This window comes from Antedon bifida, chromosome 5 (genome assembly GCF_963402885.1).
Source record: "Antedon bifida chromosome 5, ecAntBifi1.1, whole genome shotgun sequence".
Lineage (NCBI taxonomy): Eukaryota > Metazoa > Echinodermata > Crinoidea > Comatulida > Antedonidae > Antedon > Antedon bifida.
Window position 1 is genome coordinate 9,024,537 of NC_136230.1, and position 24,219 is coordinate 9,048,755.

The 24,219-nt window shown below is 31.9% G+C and overlaps 2 protein-coding genes across 3 annotated transcripts in view; one reads left to right on the forward strand and one right to left on the reverse strand.

Moving 5' to 3' along the window:
- LOC144842708 (uncharacterized) overlaps positions 1-24,219 on the forward strand; it is a 49,142-nt gene extending 24,923 nt beyond the window's left edge. Inside the window, exons 1-3 of one of the 2 annotated variants that reach the window (XM_078699242.1) lie at positions 22,197-22,224; positions 22,807-22,963; positions 23,820-24,219. In XM_078699242.1, coding sequence (XP_078555368.1) covers positions 22,205-22,224; positions 22,807-22,963; positions 23,820-23,984 — 342 coding nt within the window. In that variant the 5' untranslated portion in view covers positions 22,197-22,204 and the 3' untranslated portion in view covers positions 23,985-24,219. Of the gene's footprint in view, positions 1-22,196; positions 22,225-22,806; positions 22,964-23,819 lie in introns of those variants that run through there. The other variant, XM_078699244.1, reaches the window with a different exon arrangement.
- LOC144842614 (uncharacterized) lies at positions 246-19,004 on the reverse strand. The gene is made up of 8 exons (XM_078699070.1): positions 18,858-19,004; positions 9,160-9,707; positions 8,878-8,928; positions 8,362-8,400; positions 4,495-7,008; positions 1,134-4,323; positions 792-962; positions 246-620 (listed from the first exon to the last, which is right to left on the reverse strand). The coding sequence occupies exons 2-8, from the start codon at positions 9,683-9,685 to the stop codon at positions 422-424; spliced, it is 6,690 nt and encodes a 2,229-aa protein (XP_078555196.1). The 5' UTR covers positions 9,686-9,707; positions 18,858-19,004; the 3' UTR covers positions 246-421.

Here is a 24,219-nt window from a genome sequence, read left to right on the forward strand (position 1 = left end):
GAACCTTGTCTTTCGTCTGTCTGTGTGCTCCTTTGGTACGTCATGAGAGAATTGTTTCGTCTGTCTGTCCATTGAGGTCTGTCTGTGTGTATGCTCCTTTGGCATGACATGAGAGAACAATGTTGTTTCATCTGTATGTCCGTATTTCCGTGTGGCTTAACATTAAATAAAACTATAAGCAAACATTTTTATTTCATGTGTATCATTTTTATTAGTTAACCATGGTAGAAACAAAAGTAAATCTACAACGTTTTAAAACATATTCATACATAAAACAAAATAGTCCTAAACAATAATAATATTATACAGTATCTTACTAGTACGACGAAGTTTATTCATCGAATAATCAACGAAAATTATAGAATGTTGATACAGTAAAAGAAATTCTGAAATGGAGGAGTCTAAGTATTGTTTAGGAAGATTAAAGCTCGTGACACTTACTCAAAAAATTAACCAGTAAAGGACAATTAATGCCACTGATACAGTTACCCGCAATATAAAACTCTTTAAGTGATAGCTTATTTTCTCCATACACTCTCATCATTTCATTCATGACGTCACCTGATAGATTGCAACTACGCATGTAAAGTGTAAGCAGCTTAGAGCACTTACTCAAAAAAGTACCCAATAAAGTACCATTAATGTCACTGATACAATTACCCTCAATATAAAGCTCTTGCAGTGCTAACTTGTCTTTTCCATAAACTCTCATCATTTTATTCATTACCTCACCTGATAGTTTGCAATCACTCATATCAAGTATAAGCAGCGTAGAGCACTTACTCAAAAAGGTACCCAGTAAAGTGCCATCAATGTCACTGATACAATTACCCCCAATAGCAAACTCTTGTAGTGCTAACTTTTCTTTTCCATACACGCTCATCATTTTATTCATTACGTCACCTGAAAGTTTGCAACTATTCATGTGAAGTGTAAGCAGCTTAGAGCACTTACTCAAAAAAGTACCCAATAAAGTACCATCAATGTCACTGATACAATTACTCCAAATAGCAAGCTTTTGTAGTGCTAACTCATCTTTTCTATACACGCTCATCATTTTATTCATTACATCACCTGATAGTTTGCAATCACTTATATCAAGTCTAAGCAATTTAGGACACTTATTTAAAAAGGTACCCAATAAAGTACCATCAATGTCACTGATACAATTACCCGCAATATTAAGCTCTTGTAGTGCTAACTCAACTTCTCCATACACGCTCATCATTTTATTCATTACGTCACCTGATAGTTTGCATCTTTGCATGTCAAGTTTAAGCAGCTTAGAGCACTTACTCAAAAAAGTACCCAGTAAAGTACCATTAATGTCACTGATACAATTACTCCCAATATAAAGCTCTTGGAGTGCTGACTTATCTTTTCCATACACTCTCATCATTTTATTCATTACGCCACTTGATAGTTTGTAATCACTTATATCAAGTCTAAGCAATTTAGGACACTTATTTAAAAAGGTACCCAATAAAGTACCATCAATGTCACTGATACAATTACTCCAAATAGCAAGCTTTTGTAGTGCTAACTCATCTTTTCTATACACGCTCATCATTTTATTCATTATCTCACCTGATAGATTGCAATCACTCATATCAAGTATAAGCAGCTTAGAGCACTTACTCAAAAAGGTACCCAATAAAGTACCATCAATGTCACTGATACAATTACTCCCAATAGCAAGCCCTTGTAGTGCTAACTCATCTTTTCCATACACGCTCATCATTTTATTCGTTACGTCACCTGATAGTTTGCAACTATTCATGACAAGTTTAAGCAATTTAGGACACTTACTTAAAAAAGTACCCAATAAAGTACCACCAATGTCACTGATACAATTATCCATAATATAAAGCTCTTGTAGTGCTAACTCATGTTTTCCATACACGCTCATCATTTTATTCATTACGTCACCTGATAGTTTGCAACTATTCATGCCAAGTTTAAGCAATTTAGGACACTTACTCAAAAAAGTACCCAATATAGTACCATCAATGTTACTGATACAATTACCCATAATAAAAAGCTCTTGTAGTGCTAACTCATCTTTTCCATACAAGCTCATCATTATATTCATTACCTCACCTGATAGTTTGCAACTATTCATGCAAAGTTTAAGCAGCGTAGAGCACTTATTCAAAAAAGTACCCAGTAAAGTGCCATTATTGTCACTGATACAATTACCCCCAATATTAAGCTCTTGTAGCGCTAACTTATTTTTCCCATACACGCTCATCATTTTAGTCATTACGTCACCTGATAGTTTGCAACTATGCATGTCAAGTATAAGCAGCGTATAGCACTTACTCAAAAAAGTACCCAATAAAGTGCCATCAATGTCACTGATACTATTACACATAATATAAAGCTCGTGTAGTGCTAACTTATCTTTCCCATACACTCTCATCATTTTATTCATTATCTCACCTGATAGATTGCAATCACACATATCAAGTATAAGCAGCTTAGAGCACTTACTCAAAAAGGTACCCAATAAAGTACCATCAATGTCACTGATACAATTACCGCCAATATAAAGCTCTTGGAGTGATAACTCATCTTTTCTATACACGCTCATCATTTTATTCATTACGTCACCTGATAGTTTGCAACTATTCATGCCAAGTTTAAGCAATTTAGGACACTTACTCAAAAAAGTACCCAATATAGTACCATCAATGTTACTGATACAATTACCCATAATAAAAAGCTCTTGTAGTGCTAACTCATCTTTTCCATACAAGCTCATCATTATATTCATTACCTCACCTGATAGTTTGCAACTATTCATGCAAAGTTTAAGCAGCGTAGAGCACTTATTCAAAAAAGTACCCAGTAAAGTGCCATTATTGTCACTGATACAATTACCCCCAATATTAAGCTCTTGTAGCGCTAACTTATTTTTCCCATACACGCTCATCATTTTAGTCATTACGTCACCTGATAGTTTGCAACTATGCATGTCAAGTATAAGCAGCGTATAGCACTTACTCAAAAAAGTACCCAATAAAGTGCCATCAATGTCACTGATACTATTACACATAATATAAAGCTCGTGTAGTGCTAACTTATCTTTCCCATACACTCTCATCATTTTATTCATTATCTCACCTGATAGATTGCAATCACACATATCAAGTATAAGCAGCTTAGAGCACTTACTCAAAAAGGTACCCAATAAAGTACCATCAATGTCACTGATACAATTACCGCCAATATAAAGCTCTTGGAGTGATAACTCATCTTTTCTATACACGCTCATCATTTTATTCATTACGTCACCTGATAGTTTGCAATCACTTATATCAAGTCTAAGCAATTTAGGACACTTATTTAAAAAGGTACCCAATAAAGTACCATCAATGTCACTGATACAATTACCCGCAATATTAAGCTCTTGTAGTGCTAACTCAACTTCTCCATACACGCTCATCATTTTATTCATTACGTCACCTGATAGTTTGCATCTTTGCATGTCAAGTTTAAGCAGCTTAGAGCACTTACTCAAAAAAGTACCCAGTAAAGTACCATTAATGTCACTGATACAATTACGTCCAATATAAAGCTCTTGGAGTGCTGACTTATCTTTTCCAAACACTCTCATCATTTTATTCATTACGCCACTTGATAGTTTGCAATTATTTATGGGAAATTTAAGCAATTTAGGACACTTACTCAAAAAAGTACCCAATAAAGTACCATCAATGTCTCTGATACAATTACCCATAATATAAAGCTCTTGTAGTGCTAACTCATCTTTTCCATACACTCTCATCATTTTATTCATTATCTTACCTGATAGTTTGCAATTATGAATGTCAAGTTTAAGCAGCGTAGAGCACTTACTCAAAAAGGTACCCAGTAAAGTGCCATCAATGTCACTGATACAATTACCCCCAATAGCAAACTCTTGTAGTGCTAACTTTTCTTTTCCATACACGCTCATCATTTTATTCATTACGTCACCTGATAGTTTGCAATCACTCATATCAAGTATAAGCAATTTAGGACACTTACTCAAAAAAGTACCCAATAAAGTACAATCAATGTCACTGATACAATTACTCCAAATAGTAAGCTCTTGTAGTACTAACTCAACTTCTCCATACACGCTCATCATTTTATTCATTACGTCACCTGATAGTTTGCAACTATGCATGTCAAGTTTAAGCAGCGTAGAGCACTTACTCAAAAAGGTACCCAGTAAAGTGCCATCAATGTCACTGATACAATTACCCCCAATAGCAAACTCTTGTAGTGCTAAATTTTCTTTTCCATACACGCTCATCATTTTATTCATTACGTCACCTGATAGTTTGCAATCACTCATATCAAGTATAAGCAATTTAGGAGACTTACTCAAAAAAGTACCCAGTAAGGTACCATTAATGTCACTGATACAATTATCAAAAATAGTAAGCTCTTGTAGTGCTAACTTATCTTTTCCATACACGCTCATCATTTTATTTATTATGTCACCTGATAGTTTGCAACTATTCATGTAAAGTTTACGCAACGTAGAGCACTTACTCAAAAATGTACCCAGTAAAGTGCCATTAATGTCACTGATACAATTACCTCCAATAGTAAACTCTTGTAGTGCTAACTTTTCTTTTCCATACACGCTCATCATTTTATTCATTACGTAACCTGATAATTGGCAACTATGCATGTCAAGTTTAAGCAGCTTAGAGCACTTACTCAAAAAAGTACCCAATAAAGTACTATCAATGTCACTGATACAATTACCGCCAATATAAAGCTCTTGGAGTGATAACTCATCTTTTCCATACACCTTCATCATTTCATTCATTACGTCACCTGATAGATTGCAATTATTCATACGAAGTGAAAACAACTTAGGGCACTTTCTCAAAAAAGTGCCTAGTGAAGTGCCATCAATGCTACTGATATCATTACCTCCAATATCGTATAATCGTAACACCCCTGCATACACCTTGGTCATTTTATTCATTACGTCACCTGATAGATTGCAATTATACATGTGAAGTAAAATCAAACTAGGAAACTTATTCAAGAAAGTACCCAATGAAGTACCATCAATGTCCCCAAGATTATTTTCATTGATATTGAGACAAACTAAACTAGATATAACTCCTTCATTAAACATACTGATATCCTTTATAAGTTTACCGGATATATTGCACCAATTCATCTCAAATGAAATATAAACAGGAGACATCATCATTAACGAATTCAGTAAGGAAGCATCAATATTTCTGAGGTTATTATTACTTATATTGAGAGTGATTAATTCCATATCACCACCCATTTTATCACATTCTCTAATCATATCATTCATTATCTCACCTGATAGATTGCAATTACGTACATCAAGATGATTGACAAAAAAGTATACAATGTGTGCAAGGATTCTTCCTTTACCATCAGATGATAAAGTATTACAAAAGGTACTTAAATCAAATCCATTGTCAATCAAGCTATGAAGTTGCCATAGACGATCTATGAAATGCTCACCCACAACTAAATTTGAATTAAAGTATTTAATCAATATCTTTAATGAGTTTGATATATCAGTATGTTGGTCTAGGTTGTTACTGATCATGTGCTCTTTTAAGACACTGATCACAGTACTACCATGTTGATCATTAACATATCCAAAGTATAAATGTATCAAAGGAAGATAGTTTGATAAACTATTTGTAAGCCAATGCTTTAAGAATTTCCCTGCATCAGCACCGAGGAATCCAACAGCATGAATATTTGCCCCAGTTAAAAGCGGGTTTCCCGTTATTACCTTCGATTCTCTTTGGTTCTTTATGTCTTCTTCACAAAGTTTGTATAGATAAAATCCTACTAATGCGTATTGTATAATTGCGTGTGTAGGCATGTAAATCTTGCCCCTAGAACCAGATCTTAAAACTGATGCTCTTTCATCAATAAATCCTAATTTAATTGCCAAGTCAACTAGGCTTGTATCTTCGCTAGCTTTTAAATCTTGTTCTTTAATTGAAAGTTCATTTTTGTTCAAGCTATCATACATACATTTTCCTAAGAAAGTCATAGCATTTACATATTTTTCTGGGATTTCTTCAAATGTCGAAACTCCCTTTTTCCAATATTCAAACTTTACAAGGTAATGATTCAAAATACAGCGAAAAAGTTCTTTGAAAAGATCAGCAAGATTAGAAGGAAGACTTTGTCTGTTGTCTAAATAAATAATACAGATTGAAAGAAGCAACATTGGCTTTTTGCATAATTCATATATATAAGTGTTCTTCTTTAATTCTTGCCAAAGGTCATTTCCAACTTTAGGTTGGGCAACAGACATTTGGAAATATTTTTTAATGTACTCTTCAATACTATCTTGATTAAATCCTTCCACTTTCACGTGTATATCACACATTCTAATGAATTCATCTATGTTTTCTGATCGTGAAGTGAGTAGCATAACACTACTCTTCAATGTGTTTTTCTTTACAAGATTTATCAATTTGTCTTTGTTACAACTTACTTCATCTAATCCATCTAATAATAACACAATTTTATCGTCATGATCGTTTATAAATCTCTTAATTAACATTGGATCTTCTGGAAGACAAGTTTTCAAATTGAAATTTTCTACATCTAGTTGTTTTTCAACCAGATCGAAGATGCTTTTGCCTTCTTCTAATTCTCTTAAATGTATTAAAAAAACAATTTTACCTTCAAACGCAATTGGTTTTTCAAGGGTTGTGCTGTATGCTAAGTACCTTAATAAAGTTGTTTTACCAATACCAGCCTCACCGGAAATAAGGACTCTACATCCGGGTGTGATTTTATCTAGTAATGCTGTTAATGTTGTTGGCTGACTGTTTTTCCTCTGATTATCTTCTATGACAAGGTTTAATTCAGTGAAGATTCCAATCTCTAAAAATGATTGGCTATCCATTATTGATGACGTAAATCTCTCATTGTTATTACGGCACAATTCTTGTTGTTTATCACGCAGGTATTTTTCTATTGTTATTTCTATAAAATAAGCAAAATAATTTGGTCAACCATTGTAATTTATAAAGTTATGATACATCACTTATGCTTTTTATTTTCGGCATATGACAGTTTATAATATATTCCCACAAATGCTGTTATTACATAGCGAATTGCACATGCAATATGATATAAACTACATCAAAAGCAAAACAAGATAATAAATAAATACTCTAAAAATAAAAATACGATCTAGGTCCTCCACAGACGTTACCAGGCTATTCAGTCAATTAAATTCGGAGATGTAATGTTAATTGGTAGATCATTCCAGAGTTGTGGTCCATATTTTGAGAAGGATCATCTGAGGTGGTAGTGACGCGTGGAACGAGCCTGGTAACATCAGTGGAGGACCTAAAACCACCACTACCTGGTTCATACCTAATGAGAAGATTTTTGAAATAAAGAGGTGCAAACCCATTTATACATTGGTAAACCTGTACCATAATCCTAAATATTATACGCTTTTTCAATTAATAGCCACTTTAAATTAGTATAGTATAATAATAATCTAAACAGAAAGTAATGTAAAAAAATATAATTGTAAATATGGACGTCTGTTAATGATGATAATCAAGAAGATGTTTCCTCACTGTTTAGGAAACTTTCACAGAATATTGTTTGTTTGTTTTTTATTTATTTAGGAAAATTGCCAAGGATAACAATTAGCGAATTAATACACTATCTTTCTTAAAGGTGGCAACCCTGTTCACATGACAAGCATATACACAATATCTCTACATAAACAAAGTCGTTGGGAGTGGAGTTATAAATCATCATTAGAACAAATCCTGACATGACAGGACTTGAACCGAGTACCCTTGGATTGGTGACGGAGCATCATAACCATAAATCACAATCAAAAATTAAAGTTGAAAAAGATAAAAAATAACATGATAAGCAAAATAAAATTTCGCTTTCGAGTCCCGAAATACCAATGGTATAAACTAATTTTAAACCAATAAACCAAATGAATTCTATATTCAAAAATAACTTTTACTCTCAGTACCGGTACTATCCATCGCATTATTGTATACAATGTGATATAGATAAATTCACATTTGTATCATATGAAGTTAAAAATTAAGATGTTGCATCACACATTTTTGACACTAGACACATTGTAAATACAAGTGATCTATGTGATATATCCCTTACATCCATGTAATGAGGAAATACGATATATTTATACACTTATTCTCATGATAGTAGCCTAATGACAATCTGGATGTTGGTTGATTGGCGTAGGTGGAAAAGGAGTATGTTGATCAATATGTTTACATAGTTATCCAACTACTAATTACGGAATGGTAATCACGAATCAAAACAAAACAGTACCTTGTTCAGAAAGAGGCTTGCTTCCTTGATTTTCTTTTTCTAATAAAGAAAAAAAGCATCACAAAATATAGGATAAAAAATACAAAAAAGGAAATATTATTTCCTTTCTTGTTCCAATATAATGAAATCATCAAGCCAACACATGACAAGAAAACGAAAATATAATTAGTATTACTAGTGTATATAACTAACTGGAATTGTTTACGTCGCATCTAACTTTACCGTAAGTGCCGACAAAAATGGGTTAAAAGATAATTTTTTGTTATACTCTCTGGTTTTGTTTATCCTCAAGTGAGATGACAAGAAGATAACTTATTACTTGCTGTTGAATATTTTAATATGAATAAGAGGCATTTTATTTACTTATTAAAATAAGTAAATAAAAGACCTCTTATTCATAAAGTCAATGAACATAAAGTGAACGGAATTATTTTGATTCTATCTATCAAATTTGGTGATTAATGTTAAATTGTGGGAATTACTATTATGATTATTAATATTTCCTTCATGATTTACCTTTTCTTTTCTTGGAACTCGATGGTCTATTATCTTCATCATCTTCACTATCTAGAAATCAAATCAATAATTCTTATGAATAATACAGATTAAAATTACTTAAAATGAGTTGACGATATTTCCCATCCATTAAAATTTAATGGATAGGAAATATCGTCAACTCATAAAATTTTACCAAAAATACAATCAAAGTAATGTGACATCCTGGAATAAACCACGAGACGGAATTGTTATAGCATATGTGTTACTTTAGATGTTGTTAATCATAGAAAAAATACATACCGGTACTTGATAGGCCTAGTTCTTCCTGTGCATGTTTTCCAAGACATTTTGCAAATTTCTTTGTTTTGCCTGTATCCTTTGTTAGACGTTTGTTGATCTCCAGATAAAATACGGCATCAAACAAATTACACTTCTTCAATTTGTAGACATCATTAACTTTCTGTAATGCACCAGGTTTAGCTTGTTTCACAGCCCTAAATAGTTGTTTTCTATAAGATGACAACCTGCTTTGATCAGTATTTTCAATACCGGTATCTTCTATATACTTAATTACAAGCAATTCAGCCTTCTTCGGACCTGTTAATCTGGTGATCTCTAACAGTAGGCTGACATTCTTAGGTGAGATAACACCATTGCCACTAGTCTCATCAAGTTTATTGAATAAAGTATGTCCCTTGGATTCCTTAGTAAGATCTCCTTTTGGTAAAATATCGAATAGGCAAAATGTCAACAACTTGTAGTCTTCATCCTCATAGTACTCACTAAGCTTAAATTTCAAGTCATCAAACTTATCAATGTCTGTCATTTTTTTCTAATTATGTGGCAGTCTGCAAAAACAGATATTATTACATTATAATAAATTTCTATGTATATATTTATATTAAAGTTACTCAATTAGAATACCTTCTATAGTTTTAAATTGAAACTTATATGGTGCAGGGTAAAGGCACACAATAAGTACCATATAAGTTTCAATTTGAAAAAAAAAATGTGTATATTATGTTCTTAAACAATATTCAACATCTTGTGATGAATAGTTGTTTATTAACTCAATGAACAAATGATTACAACATTATGTTTTTACTATCTGAAACAGTGTGTTTTTTTTCTCTAAAAACATTCAAAACGGATCGGCGCTCTTATGATGTGCATTGTTTCGTTTAAGCCAGATTTCGCTGGAACAAATTATTTTTTAATTTCGTAAATAACGTGTTTATGTTTTTAATTCGATATTAAATGTGGAAAATGAATGTATTCATCTGTCAGATAAAGTATAATGACGGCGATTGATCACCTTGCAAAATTAGTACAGTATCAACGCATGCAAAAAAGTTATCATTTACCTGAAAAACTGTATTTGACAGAAAATATTTTGCATTGTTGCATGCAAGTGAAAATATCATTTGCTTACATTTTTTTCTACAGAAGTGAATAACTAAAAATGCATATTTATCATTTTTATTAATCTTAAATGTTCAAGTATAGTACTAGAAGTAACTATACAAAGGTCTATTAGAGGTCCGATATGAATAATGTCATTTACTTTATATGATGTAAGTTAATATCCTGGAAAAAGTCTTCTTTATGTTCAATATTGAGTTTATTTTGAATCAACTTTTTATAATAATAATGTTGTAGCTCGAGTAAAACACACAGACATGAGTGTTTAATATACGTAATGCTAACGGTACTAAATCTGATTAATAGGAAAAATCCCAATCGAGACACCAACGACTCTTTCGTTCGAGGAATTTTTTCACCTGAAAATCTTTATCGTTTATTTCAGCATTGAAAATGTGTCTACATAAATAAGCTTAACTTACAGTGACTCATTATGAAAGGAAAAAGCCAAAAATATTTTAGAAATTCACTTAAACTTATTTGATATTTTCACATATTGAACTTAAATTTACACTGTAAAATCATATTAATAGTATTACTATTAATATGATTTGATTAAATCAAATGTGAGGCAAATAAGGTTGAAGAACTTTGTGAGTGCCCAAAAAAAGGTGAGATACATACACGTAATCGATAAGTATTATAATAACTTGAACAATGATGAACAAGCAAAACATAAGTATCAACTGATACAAAAATAATGATGAATGTTTATGAGTTAAAAGGTGAGGATATTTCATTGAAAGAGATCGACGGCGGGGCCGAGTTAAATACTGTAGAACACTCATCCTTTTTTTGTCTACTGCCTTCTATTTTATCGATACGAAAATGACAAGAGAAAAGTATCTGTAAATTGATTATGGTTATTGCATTAATCCTCACCAACGAGTCATGTGATTTTTATCCGTACGTGAAAGAAACACTCATCCTTTCAACGAATAAAATATTCTCAACATCCTACTGTAAATTATTTATACTTTTTGTGTAAAGGCAAACTATGCCTTCTGCGAATTTTACCGATACGAAAAATGGCAAGAGAAAATTATCTATGAATATTGATTATGACTATTGCATTAATAGTCTGGTAGTTGAACCAAAAATATAGGCTCTACCTATTTTATGGAGAATAACATATCCAAAATTGACAAAAATCCATCTTTGGGAACATTTATTAGACGCGTTTTTCTTTTCTTTTAAATCTTTGATAAAAATGGCCTACTGTAAATTAATATGATTGTCTATCTTGGCAACTGCTTCTATTTGGTCTTAAATTGTTTACAACATACATATTTATATTTGCTCTAATGAAAATGTTTGTCAAAAAATGGCAGGAAATGTCATTTTTTTAAATATTGACCTCTGACCTCATAATAATATTATCTTAATAAATACTGGTCGTACACACTTGGTCTTAAATTATTCATAAAGTGTATGTTTATTTACTCTAATGAATAATTTTGACAATAAATGATAGTGAAAAGTTAATTTTGACCTCTTGACATCATAGTATCATATGTCGATAAATACTGTGTTTACACACTTAAAATTGGTCTTAAGAGCCATTGTCTGTAAAAATCAAAGATTTGGTGGCAGATGTAAAAAATGGATTTCTCTCAAATTTTTACCATGAATAGACATTTCAATAAAAAGCATATCTACAACATTCATTTTAATTTTTAGCCTCTGTTGCCATGACAACGGTCAATTATTCAAATTTTGATGTTTTTGCCATTTTCACAGATTTTCTATAGTAAAAAAGTACAAACTTGTATACTTGTTTTAACCAAAAATACTTACAGTATACAGTTTTTGTTTATAGCAGTGTAAACAACACGTATTGAGTTCCATTTAATGTAGAAAAAAAAAATTACAAAATGGAGTTTGGTTGATACCATTATTTTAAAAAGGGGTGTATTTAAAAAATATTTTTTTTATAAAAGTATACATCATAAACGTACCTATAACTTCCAAAGTGGTGTTTTTATATCAATGAGGTTTTGTAATTTGATAGTCAATAGGTTTGTCAACAATAATCACGAAAAAAACACTGGGGTAAATTACGTACATAGGTTTTGTGTTGCCAGGAAAATACAGAAAATACAAAAAAATACAAACAAAATATCAACAAACAAAACACATGAAACACAATTTAAATATGGCTAATCCAATAATAAAATAATATGTGGCTTGTCATAATGCTACTAGAGTCATATGAATAGGTTAGATAAAATAGGAGAATGTGTTGCCAGGTTTATTTCAATTAATTGCCAGAAAAACAGTATTTTGCATTGAAATGTTTAGTTGATGGAAAATAATGTTAAACTTTGAAATAATTGCGTCAAGGTTTTTATAAATTTTTACATCTACTTTGTGTAAAGAGATACAGAAAGACCTGCCAAAAAATCTAACCTTGTAAATAGGTCATTTGAGGTCAAAAGGGGTCAGAATGCAAAACAGGACAGGTCCCCACTTTACTACAACTATTAATGTTTGATCAAAATTTACAAGATAAAAATTCTCAACAATTTTTACCGATATTGTTACCTTAGCAACCATTTTTATGTGTAACTAAGAAAAGTAATTTTAAAAAAAAACGAAAAAATGGCGTTTTTATGAATAAAAAGAATTGATTGCATTTGAAATTTTTCTCAATTTTACTTCTACTGCATTCTAATAATCTTAAAGTGATGACAAACTTGACCTTGTAAATTCATTCATTTTGAGGTCAAATGAGGTCAACATTTTACCATAGTAACTGTTTCTATGTGAAAATATTTTAAAAATATGGGTTTTTTCATAATTTACATTTTACATATTGAGGTCAAATAACATCAACATTTTACCTACAGTGTATTGTAGCAACTGTTTCTATACGTAATTAAGTACAATATTTTTATTTTTATTTTTGGGGTTTCATGACTACAAACAATTGATTACATAGCTACTACTTTCTCCCCAAATTTACCTATCTACTGAATCCCAGAAAATGTCTGATCTTGTGAAAGGGTAATTTGTTGGGTCAAATTATGTCAAAATGTATTATTTATGTTATCTTAGAACCTGGTTCTATGCGTAATTGTTTTTTAAAATACAGTTGAACCTCCCGTAAGTGGCCACTCTCGGGACCTGGAAAAGTGGTCGGCCGATAAAGGGCCAAAATCACGTATTATGGCTATGCACGATATTCTTAAAGTGGAGCTCCACCCAGAAATTTGCTATTTTTCATACATTTCAACTATTCTTTAAAAATATCATCCCTCATATTTCATATTTTTCTGAAATTTTTTTCAATGAGTATGATTTTCTTGAAAATCACGCCTTTTTGCGTTTTGGGGGGATACCTTGTAATTTCCTATTCTTTTACATGCAAAAGGGGGGTATATTTGAATATTCCTAAAAAATTAATTTCTTCACTAAAAAAAAAAAGTAAAATGTTTTTATATGTAATTTTTCCAGATCTTTTTATTTCTGGTATTGTTATTGCGTATACATTGCGCAATTTCGCGTAAATAGACACTTTCCCCCGTTGGGTCCAATTGGGTTTTTTACTTTGCTAGGGAGTATGATCACGTGACATTTCTCACGACATTTTTCACACTGCAGCTGGCGATCTGTTATTGTCGCGATGTTATTTTTGACGGGCGAAAAGTATATTAAAACATTCTGGATGTGACCCTATCATGTTTCACAGTGTAATAAGTGATTATGAGATTATTACTAAAATGTCAAATTTAACGAGATTTGAGAAAGACGTGGCTATATATTCAATAAAGCTAGGCCTACTAGAGTCTAGGTATGTAACGATGCTGCTTAGCCTCTAGCTGGCTGCCTGATAGCCTTACAGCAGTGAAGTTTGTTCTGGCACCCAATCTCGGCCTACCCATGGATGGGCCATGATAGGGTGCCTGAATAGTTGCTTGTCAGTCAAACATAAGCTTCCGCATCCGTTACTATTCTTTACTATTCTGAGCAATATCAGTCTTGTTTTGTAGAGAATTTTGTGTTTCACAATTCTTAATGTGCGAGAAAACCCAGGAACGATAAATGGGACGAAACGACCAAGCATTTTCGAACCCATGACTACAGTCCTACCTAGACATGAATTCAAGCCTAGCTAGCTAGGCTGAGCAGACGATTTAGCTAGGCCTAGCTTAAAAGTAATAAGCAATTTGATTAAGATTATTATGCTGTTGTTGTACAGTGCAAATCATGATGTTACATGTAAATTATGCTGACATTTTTATCGGAAATATTACTTGGGCCTAAACAAATCGTATTAATTGTGTGTACAACAAACAGAGAGTTGTAAAAATTATTTTACAACTCCCTGGTATAAAATCGATTCGCCATTTTCCAACACATAATTTACCAAAAGGGAGACATTTCACCAACGCGTTTACCGGCGACTAAAACGCGTCAGTCACTAAGTGTAACGCGTTTTGCGACGTATTGTAAACTAATAACCCCTAAGTTACTGAAAAAGTGTAATGTAGTAAAAAACACTATTTTCTGACCGATTTTTTAGAAATTAGTTTTTGGAAAATATTGCCATATCTTCCCTGTTTTTTGTATGTAATCACTTTCAATTAAACATACTTAAACATAATATAAGCTGAGAAAGTCTGAGTGTAGCTCCACTAATTTTTCAGCTAATTGTATTATTATTTATAATCAGGTGGTTTAGTATTTTTTAGCATTTTCAGACAAATTTTAAAAGCTTTTAACATATGAAAAATGGTCGGTCAAAATCTGTGTAGTTTTCTCATCTCTTCACAGTAATGTTTTTAAAACCGCTTCGAAATAAAGCTAATATAATCATTTATCATACAAAAAATCTCATTTTTAGTATAAAAAGGTGCCCGCAGCTGCTTACGGGAGGTGGCCGCTTACGGTAGGTACCAAATGCATTAATTAGATAGGAATAACAAACAGGCTTTTCAAAGTGCGTTCGTTAAGGGAGGTGGCCGCTTACGGGAGGTGCCCGCTGTAAATAAAATATGGGGTTTTCATGAATAAAAATAATCACAGAAGAAAGTCCTTACGAATATGGCCTGGAGGAGTTTGAATCCGTCTATTGGTTGGGGCGATGGTAGCGGCAGTGTGGGTGGTGCTTGAATGCATGAATTTGACACTCTATGATGGATGATCGTCCAAAGTGTTGCAGTTTATCTTTTTGTGGTTATTGTCGAGGTAGGGGGGGGGGGTTGTAATCGGAAGTGGTGGTGACAGACAGACAGACCGACCGACCGACATAGTGAACTATAGAGTCGCGTCCACGCGACTAACAATATTGTTTTTTTTTCTCACAACACAACTAGAACTATATAAAACATTAAGAATTTTTCTGACCAATGAGTTTCAAATCAGATAATCAAAGAAAATAAAATGTTTTTACTAATATACCATGTTTTTTTTTATAAAAATGCCTATGTTTTTCGCAACACTGCTTGTAGATTTTTAAATTACCCCAGTATTTTATTTTAGAAATCACTTATTAAACATTAGAACTATACCTATTTGTAATAAATCAGCTAAAAAAAAAAACCACTTTGGGCGTTATGGTGAAGTAAAGTTTAGTTACATTTAATAATTAAAAAAAAGTGAAAAACACCCCTTTTTAAATAAATGGTATCTCCCAAAGTATGAAATCAAAACAAAAAAAATGAAACAGGTACACAATGCATTGTTATTATGCATACACTAATTATTTGTTATAATTAAATGAACAAAACAAAAATATCTTTCATCAAAGTAGTACCAATATCCGTTTTAAAAAACCTTAAAAAAGGTGTAAAATAAAAAATACTTCATATTTGATTTCTCTCAACACATATAGGCCCTATAGCCATGTGCAAAATTTAAAAGAAATCCATTTTTTTTAGTCTGCCACTATTTTTTATATTTCTTTGATTCTTACAGACATGCTCTTAAATTGTTCGTAAAGTGTATGTTCCTATTTACTCTAATGAATAATTTTGACATCAAACAACAGTAAATAGGTTATTTTGACTTCTGAAATTGTATAATCAGCAACTATACCATGGAAATGGTCTCAAACTTTTCATACAGATACATAATAATAATAAACTAGATTAGTATATTTCAAAGAATCTTATTATCTGATTCATCATTAATAAAACTAGATGGTACGCTCGCTTCGCTCGCGTACCATCTAGGTCGTGCCCACAGATGGTTCTCGAATACACAGTAATTCCAGCGAGAAAAAACTGGAGATTTCAAATGTACGTACTGCAGGACTATAGAACATTGTCGTTTACAGAAACGAATAAATATTATACACAATGATTTATGTAGTCAACCAAAATTAGCACCCTGGGAATTACTTCCGAGCGAGAAACTTGTCACAAAATGAGTCAAATTTTTTTATTTGGACTCATTTAAACAAACCCAATTTTGTATGTAACATTAAGGGTTGACGGATGGGGGAAGAAGATAGGTACAAAGAGGAAACATTTTTAAATATATTCTTATCCACTCAGTAACGAAATATTTTTTTAATGTTTTATAGGCCTATAAATAATATACCACTAAATACAGTAAAACATTTACGATTTAATACTTTGTTAAAACACTCACATATCCATACAGTCAATAAATCAATAATAAAACATTTATAAAAAAAAAATCGGTCATTATCAAACAACCAGAGACCCAATCACATCGCACCAATTTGTCCTTCAAGCCAAAGGTTAACAATAATCGCATTTATCCGATAACTACTGTTGAATGATAATTGTCGGTTAATTTTTCTCGAGTGGAATCGGTTAAACCCCGTTTCCACAGGCAGTTTATCGATTATTTTTTGGCTACGGAAACAAGGCCATAGTAGCAAAGTAACGCTGGTTGATTTAACACCGGTTTATTGGTCATATTGTTTTAATATAAATGAATCACTGGTTCCACTCATAACATTATTTGTGTATCTGATATTATTCATGTTGAAAACCTCTAGAACATGTATAGTAACGGTCTTTCCAAATTACAAACAAGTTTTCAGATCCAGTTCTAGTTTTATACTCTAGTTGTGCTTTAAATTCTTATATCTGATCAGATTTGTTTGGGTATATTATACATGGTATGGATGTGCTGTCTGGTCAACCCGAAAAAAAACACTAATTTGTAAAAAAAATATTTCTGATTTTAAGTGACTTAGGCCTAATGTCTATTAAAAATACACTTAAGAATTTTTGAATACAGATTTTGAAAAAAGGGCCAAAAATCAACTTGAAAAGTAATTTTATTTAAAATAATTAGGATAAGCTGCCTATATAACGTGGCATTTTTCGGACGGTCGTGACTGTTTTTCTTGTCTTTTGTCTTGTGGTCTAAATGTTTGTTATGATGGTTATTATACATAAGGAACCAAAGTGCGAAATAGTTGAGAGGGACAGTTTGCAGAAATGTAGTGGAATTGACCAAATTATTTATTAAAGTATATAGAAATATTGTTTATAACCACGGTGTACGAGGTCAAAATGACATTTTTGGTATCTTTTATTGTCAACATTATTCATTAGAGTAAATAAGAACATTACTCACTTTAACACTTTAATTGTGTACGACCAGTATTTATCGAGATATAATACTATGAGGTCAGAGGTCAAAATGACCTCTTTAATGACGTTTATTGTAAAAGTTATTCATTAGAGTAAATATAACATACACTTTATGAACAATTTAAGACCAATTTTTAAGTGTGTACGACTAATATTTATTAAGATAATATTATTATAAGGTCAGAGGTCAATATTTAGAAAAAAAGACCTTTCCTGCCATTTTTTGAGAAAAATGTTCATTAGAGCAAATATAAATATGTATGTTGTAAACAATTTAAGACCAAATAGAAGCCTCTACAGTTAGCGGCTGCCAAGATATACAATCATATTAATTACAATAGGCAATTTTTATCAAAAATTTAAAAAAAAAGAAAAAATGTTTTTCCCAAGATGGATTTTTGACGATTTTGGATATGTTATTCTCCATAAAATTCCGCTTCCAATTATGTAAAAAATTCTTTTGTACCATTTTTTCCCGGTTAAACCCTTCAACTACCAGACTATAATCATCACCAACGAGGCCTGTGATTTTTTTCTGTACGTGAGAGAAAATTGCAAACATTTTCACAACAAGGCCAAATACATGGCTGCAGTCGCGTGTTCAAGTTAGTGTTTACCGACCAACCGACCGACCGACATGAGCTGTAGAGTCACGTTGCACGCGACTAAAAAGTTATTCATTATTATCAGTAGCCAATAGTATCAATCAACAATTATTAGTCGCGTGCAACGCGACTATACAGCTCACTATGTCGGTCGATTGGTCGGTCAGTCGGTTGGTCGGAAACACTAACTTGAGCACGCGACTGCAGCCATGTATATAGCCTTGTTTTTTTGTTCAATACAACCATAAACCTATTATAGGTCCGAAATAGTACCGATCGGCACGTGCTACCCAATTAAGCAATCAAATGGCAAGGATACAAGGCGTGTCATTATAAACTATATGGTATAACAATATATGTGTTATATTATAAATTATCAATCGTAGTAACTAACCTTAATCGTGAACATGAAAATGTTGCAGAATAAAGATAACACAAGTAGTCCTAATAACCTCTAACTTGAGCTAGCGACCAGGGAAGAGTGAGACTTAACCCACCCTTCCCTGTTTTGGTGTTCCGTGGCGTAAGTTGTATAATTCGTGGTTTGACATCAACGCTTTCTAGTTATTAACTGATTATAAACTCGTGACGACGCGGAATATAAATAGGATCGTTCCCCTATCGTATATTGACACATAACCAATCAAACGTAAGATAAACATAAAATTATCAAATGGTTGAATGATAAAATATAAAAAGGTTTAGTTATTGTTGTACAGGTTGTATAATTTAATGGCGTCAAAGCACTTTGTTGGATCCCCATTCTCTATTGTATTTGTATGAAATGCATAACGAAAGCATTTGTTGTTACTGGACAACACTAACATTCAATGGCGTTAAACTTATATACGTACGTACTTACGCAATGATTTAACAATTCATGGCACAGTAATTCAACTCACCATGGAGAATTTGATGAACGTTTACCGGCTATTATTACCGACCTGTGGGATTTTGTAGTTAGGGTGGGGAAGCATACAGGTTGACGATTGTGATCATGAAACTCACTTCCTCACAATATTTTAAGGCGGACCGATACGACATATACGAACACTTTTTTGGGTAATTAAATAATAGGTTGAGAGGATAATAATGATCGTGAAATTGAATCACTATGATCCGTAATTAGTTTTTGTATTAATAAAGACCATATCAGTATAGCGATAACATTTCATTCATGTTTCTTTGATTAAATAGTTTTGTTTGTATTTCAACATGCCTACTGTAGATGATTTTCGTTGAATACAAATAAAATGATATAATTTTATATCTGTGAAATAATCATCTTGTATAGTGAAAAAACTAAAATTGCGCTATTTAGTCAAATGAATCGTAGACCTGCGTTTGTAACTGTAACTGGAATTCCTTGCTATTCTGTTATTGTTGTTGTAAGTTCGATTGCGTGATCAAAATGTATTTTTATAAAAACAAACTAATAATATAAGATACGTTCTAGTCTGATGAAGCATGGAGTCTCTTTGTAGTGTGGCATTTGAATTTTAATATAAATATTTGGGTTGTGACGCTAGTTAATTTTACCAACTTGTAACAACAAATCATTAAAATCCAATGAAAAGTGCGGTGAGAATAATATTACTTGCCCGAAGCATCATCCATTGAATATAATAAGTACGGTATGAAAAACAAAGGGCCCACTTCCAAAATCGTGCAATTAATCATCAATTATAGAATACTGTAGTGTACTATATAATTTCTCTGCATAACTCTAGTAGCAGAGAAAGAGGTCGTGGTCCCTTAAAAGAGGTGGTCGCTTACGAGAGGTGATCGATAATGAGAAGCGGTCCCTTAACAGAGATGGTTGCTTACGATGTGTGGTCGTTTTGCTTACAAGAGGTGGAAAGAAAAGATCGATGCATTTGCACATGATTTAGACTTTTTTGTAAAATATATAACATTTTCTACATTAGCTGGCGATAGTAACTACATAAGCTGGGAGGCAATTTTCGTTACTACATAAGCTGTTGACCGTTTCTACATTAGCTGGTGTTGATTTTTATTTACTACATAAGCTGTTGGTGTTTCTACATTAGCTGGAGGTTTTACTACATTAGCGGTGGATTGTTCTACATTAATTGTTGTTTCGATTAGCTGGCGTTTTCTACATTAGCGGTTGTAACACATGTCTCTAACGCTGCGAATCAACACTGTTACATTTTTTCCCGGCGCAATAATAATTCAACCCATTTCAGAATCAGCTAGCTATCAACGTTCAGTTGAGTTTGATTAATCCTTAGTTCACTGGTTTTGTGTATAACGTGTGTTCTAATGTCTTCAGAAATTGGACTCTTTCTAAAACATATCGGTACCATTACTACAATTGAGAAGGTTTGATATATCAATACCGATAATAAGAAGGAATAGATGGAATACCTGCAGAAATGCTTAAGCAATTAGGAGAAACAACAATAAAATAACTCACTAAAATCTACAACAACGGAATTTGGCGAGAAGATTTAACAAAATCAATAATTATACCACTAGAAAAGAAATTAAAGACACATAGATAGGAACACAGGACAATAAGTATCATTTCACATACTTCCAAAATAGCACTCGAATCAATCAATAGTAGACTTACATCAATATTATCAGATTATATTGGAAACGACCAATTTGGTTTGTTAAAGGTACAAGAGATGCTATAAGAATGTTACATGTGATGGAGAGAACAGTCAATATAGAACATGGCAATGAACTGTACTTCTCTTTTGTGGATTATGAAAAGGCATTTGATAGGATTAATTGGTTAAAAATGATGTATATTTTGGAAAACATTGGTGTTTATTACAGAGACATGCGTTTAATATAGGAGTTATATATGAACCAAGCTGTAGTAATTATGATAGATGGAGAGTTATCAGAACCAGCAAAGATTGGTAGAGGAGTCAGGCAAGGAGGTATTCTATCTACTAATTTAGGCCTATACGAGGAGTTTCTACTTAAATAAAATGATATATATATGTATATATATATATATGAAATAATCATCTTGTATAGTGAAAAAACTAAAATTGTGCTATTTAGTCAAATTAATCGTAGACCTGCGTTTGTAACTGTAACTAGAATTCCTTGCTATTCTGTTATTGTTGTTGTAAGTTCGATTACGTGATCAAAATGTATTTTTATAAAAACAAACTAATAATATAAGATACGTTCTAGTCTGATGAAGCATGGAGTCTCTTTGTGGTGTGGCATTTGAATTTTAAAATAAATATTTGGGTTGTGACGCTAGTTAATTTTACCAACTTGTAACAACAAATCATTAAAATCCAATGAAAAGTGCGGTGAGAATATTACATGCCCGAAGCATCATCCATTGAATATAATAAGTACGGTATGCAATGAATTAACACGGTGACTATTATTATCGATAGACTAATTTTTAAAGTTATAAAAATGTACTTGGAAATTCTATAGATTTCCTCTAAACCCCTAAAAGCAATGTTTAGATATAAGCAGCAAATTTCGGTTTTCTAAATTTTAGATTTGGATAGGCCTATTAAAATTGCTGTAGTTTTTATTGTATGTACCAAAAATACAACGTTGTAACATACATACAAAGTGATGTCTAAATTGAAGCCAGCTAGGACTAAGGAAGAATGTGGAAATCCGGTTACCCCACCATTTTTTTTTCAAATAAAATAATTTGTTTACAGCACACAGCATTTTTCTTTCTTTGGCGCTAATGGCTGCCCATACAAAACTAATATACAATTCAAGATGGCAGCCTCCGTTAAAAGGTTGGTGGTTGCCGTACAAACAGTAACAAAAACAATTTAATTCAAATTTAATTTAAAGCTGCTTTTGTATAATTCATTTCATTATCAAACGCACTATATATGTTAACTTAAACCACAAGAATTGATTTTGAACTAAGTCTCTCTGGTGGATTTAAAAAGCTAGGCCTGCCTATATACTGTAAATCTAAGCATGATTATCCGCCGACTGCATACACATGGTGCAGGGGCTCAATTGCGATAGAGTCGTTTCGTCCTTTACTTGAATAATATAATTTATGCACATTTTGGCTATTTATTTATTTTTGGTATATTGAGTTAATATTTAATTATTTGTACTACTTTACAGAGAGTTTTTTTTATATTTTAACTTTTAAATCAGTATTAATTACCGGTATAATTATAAATGATACATTTTAGAATATAAAATTAAATATTTATTATTATAAATTTCATAATTTTGTTTGGAAATTGTTTGGCCTGGGTCTACTTTTTAAAAATGTAACAGAATAACATGTAACATATTCCATCCATCATTGAAATTATGATTGGATTAATCTAATGTAAAGTCTCTTCTTGTTTTAGTTTATTAACCAGTATGATACAAGCCAATCGTATCATGGTGTTTTCCAAATCAACTTGTCCATTTTGTCTCATGGCAAAATCTGCATTAAATGATGCTGGAGCTAAAAACATGACTGTATTAGAGATTGAAAGCAGGCCAGATGCAGGGGATATTCAGGTATTTTATTTTTCTGGAACCACTTTGGATTTATTTTAAATATTTCTTTAATATTCATTTCCCTAGGTTTTCAAGAATTATATTATAATAATTATTATAATATATTTATTCAAGTTGAACCTTAACATTTCAATCTAACCTACAAAAATCCAAGTAGGCGCGCATATCAGTGGCTGATCCAGGATTTTTAAATAAGGGTGCCCCAGGGCCTAACAAGTGTGACAAAGTGCCTAATAAAGGGCTAGATTTATTACCATCCAAGTTAATTTATGCAAAGTTTTTAATTTTAAAATGTTAAATTTGCAATGTTGTTTTCTTTATTGTTGAATGAATACAACTAGTATTTATTTACTACATACAAAAAAATCTAAGCAAAATAACAGTAATAGGTTATTTTGTAAGAATAATGAAAAATTCTAAATAAAGTACCGGTAAATCACTGTGACATTATTCACAGATTAGCAAGCGGAATTCTTTATTTTATTTATTTATTCATTTAGCATCCATTCAACAATACATTTAAAATACATAACAAAGAAAAAATACAAACAATTGGAATATTGAAATTGATTAAAACCAAAGTGAATGGATGCAAGGATGACCCATAAAATCGACATGTCAATTTATTTCCAATGTCCAGAGTCCATCTATATTCTTTCTTCTGTCTACATGTGAATGTGACAACAAAATTGTGCCCATATATGGACATGATGATGTCATATCAATACCATATTTAAGCACATATCACACTATTTTGATAGTGTAGACAGAGCTTTAATCGAATATCACCCTTTTCATATGTAGGCTATTCTTTGTATGTTCCTGTATAATTTAAATGAATACAATGCTGTTTCAGACATTTTTGGGAGAATTTACTGGATCTACCACTGTTCCTGCTGTGTTTATTGCTGGAAAATATATTGGAGGTGGTTCTGATACTCAAAGACTGTATGAATCTGGAAAATTAAAAACAATAATTGAAGATTCTAACATTTCTGTAGATAAAAACAATAGTTGTTGACAAACAAAGTTCGCTTGATGGAGTACAGTATAATTGTTTATTTATTCTCCAAAGTAGAGACCAGGTTCTAGACAACGACGATTCAGCTTCAGAAGATTCAACATTTTGGCACATATGGCGTGTCATAATTATACTTGAGGTGACATGTATCTAATATAAGCAATAATTATAATGATTGAATAATATATACTTTATATATATATATACTTCTATTATTAAATGAAAAAAACTCTGA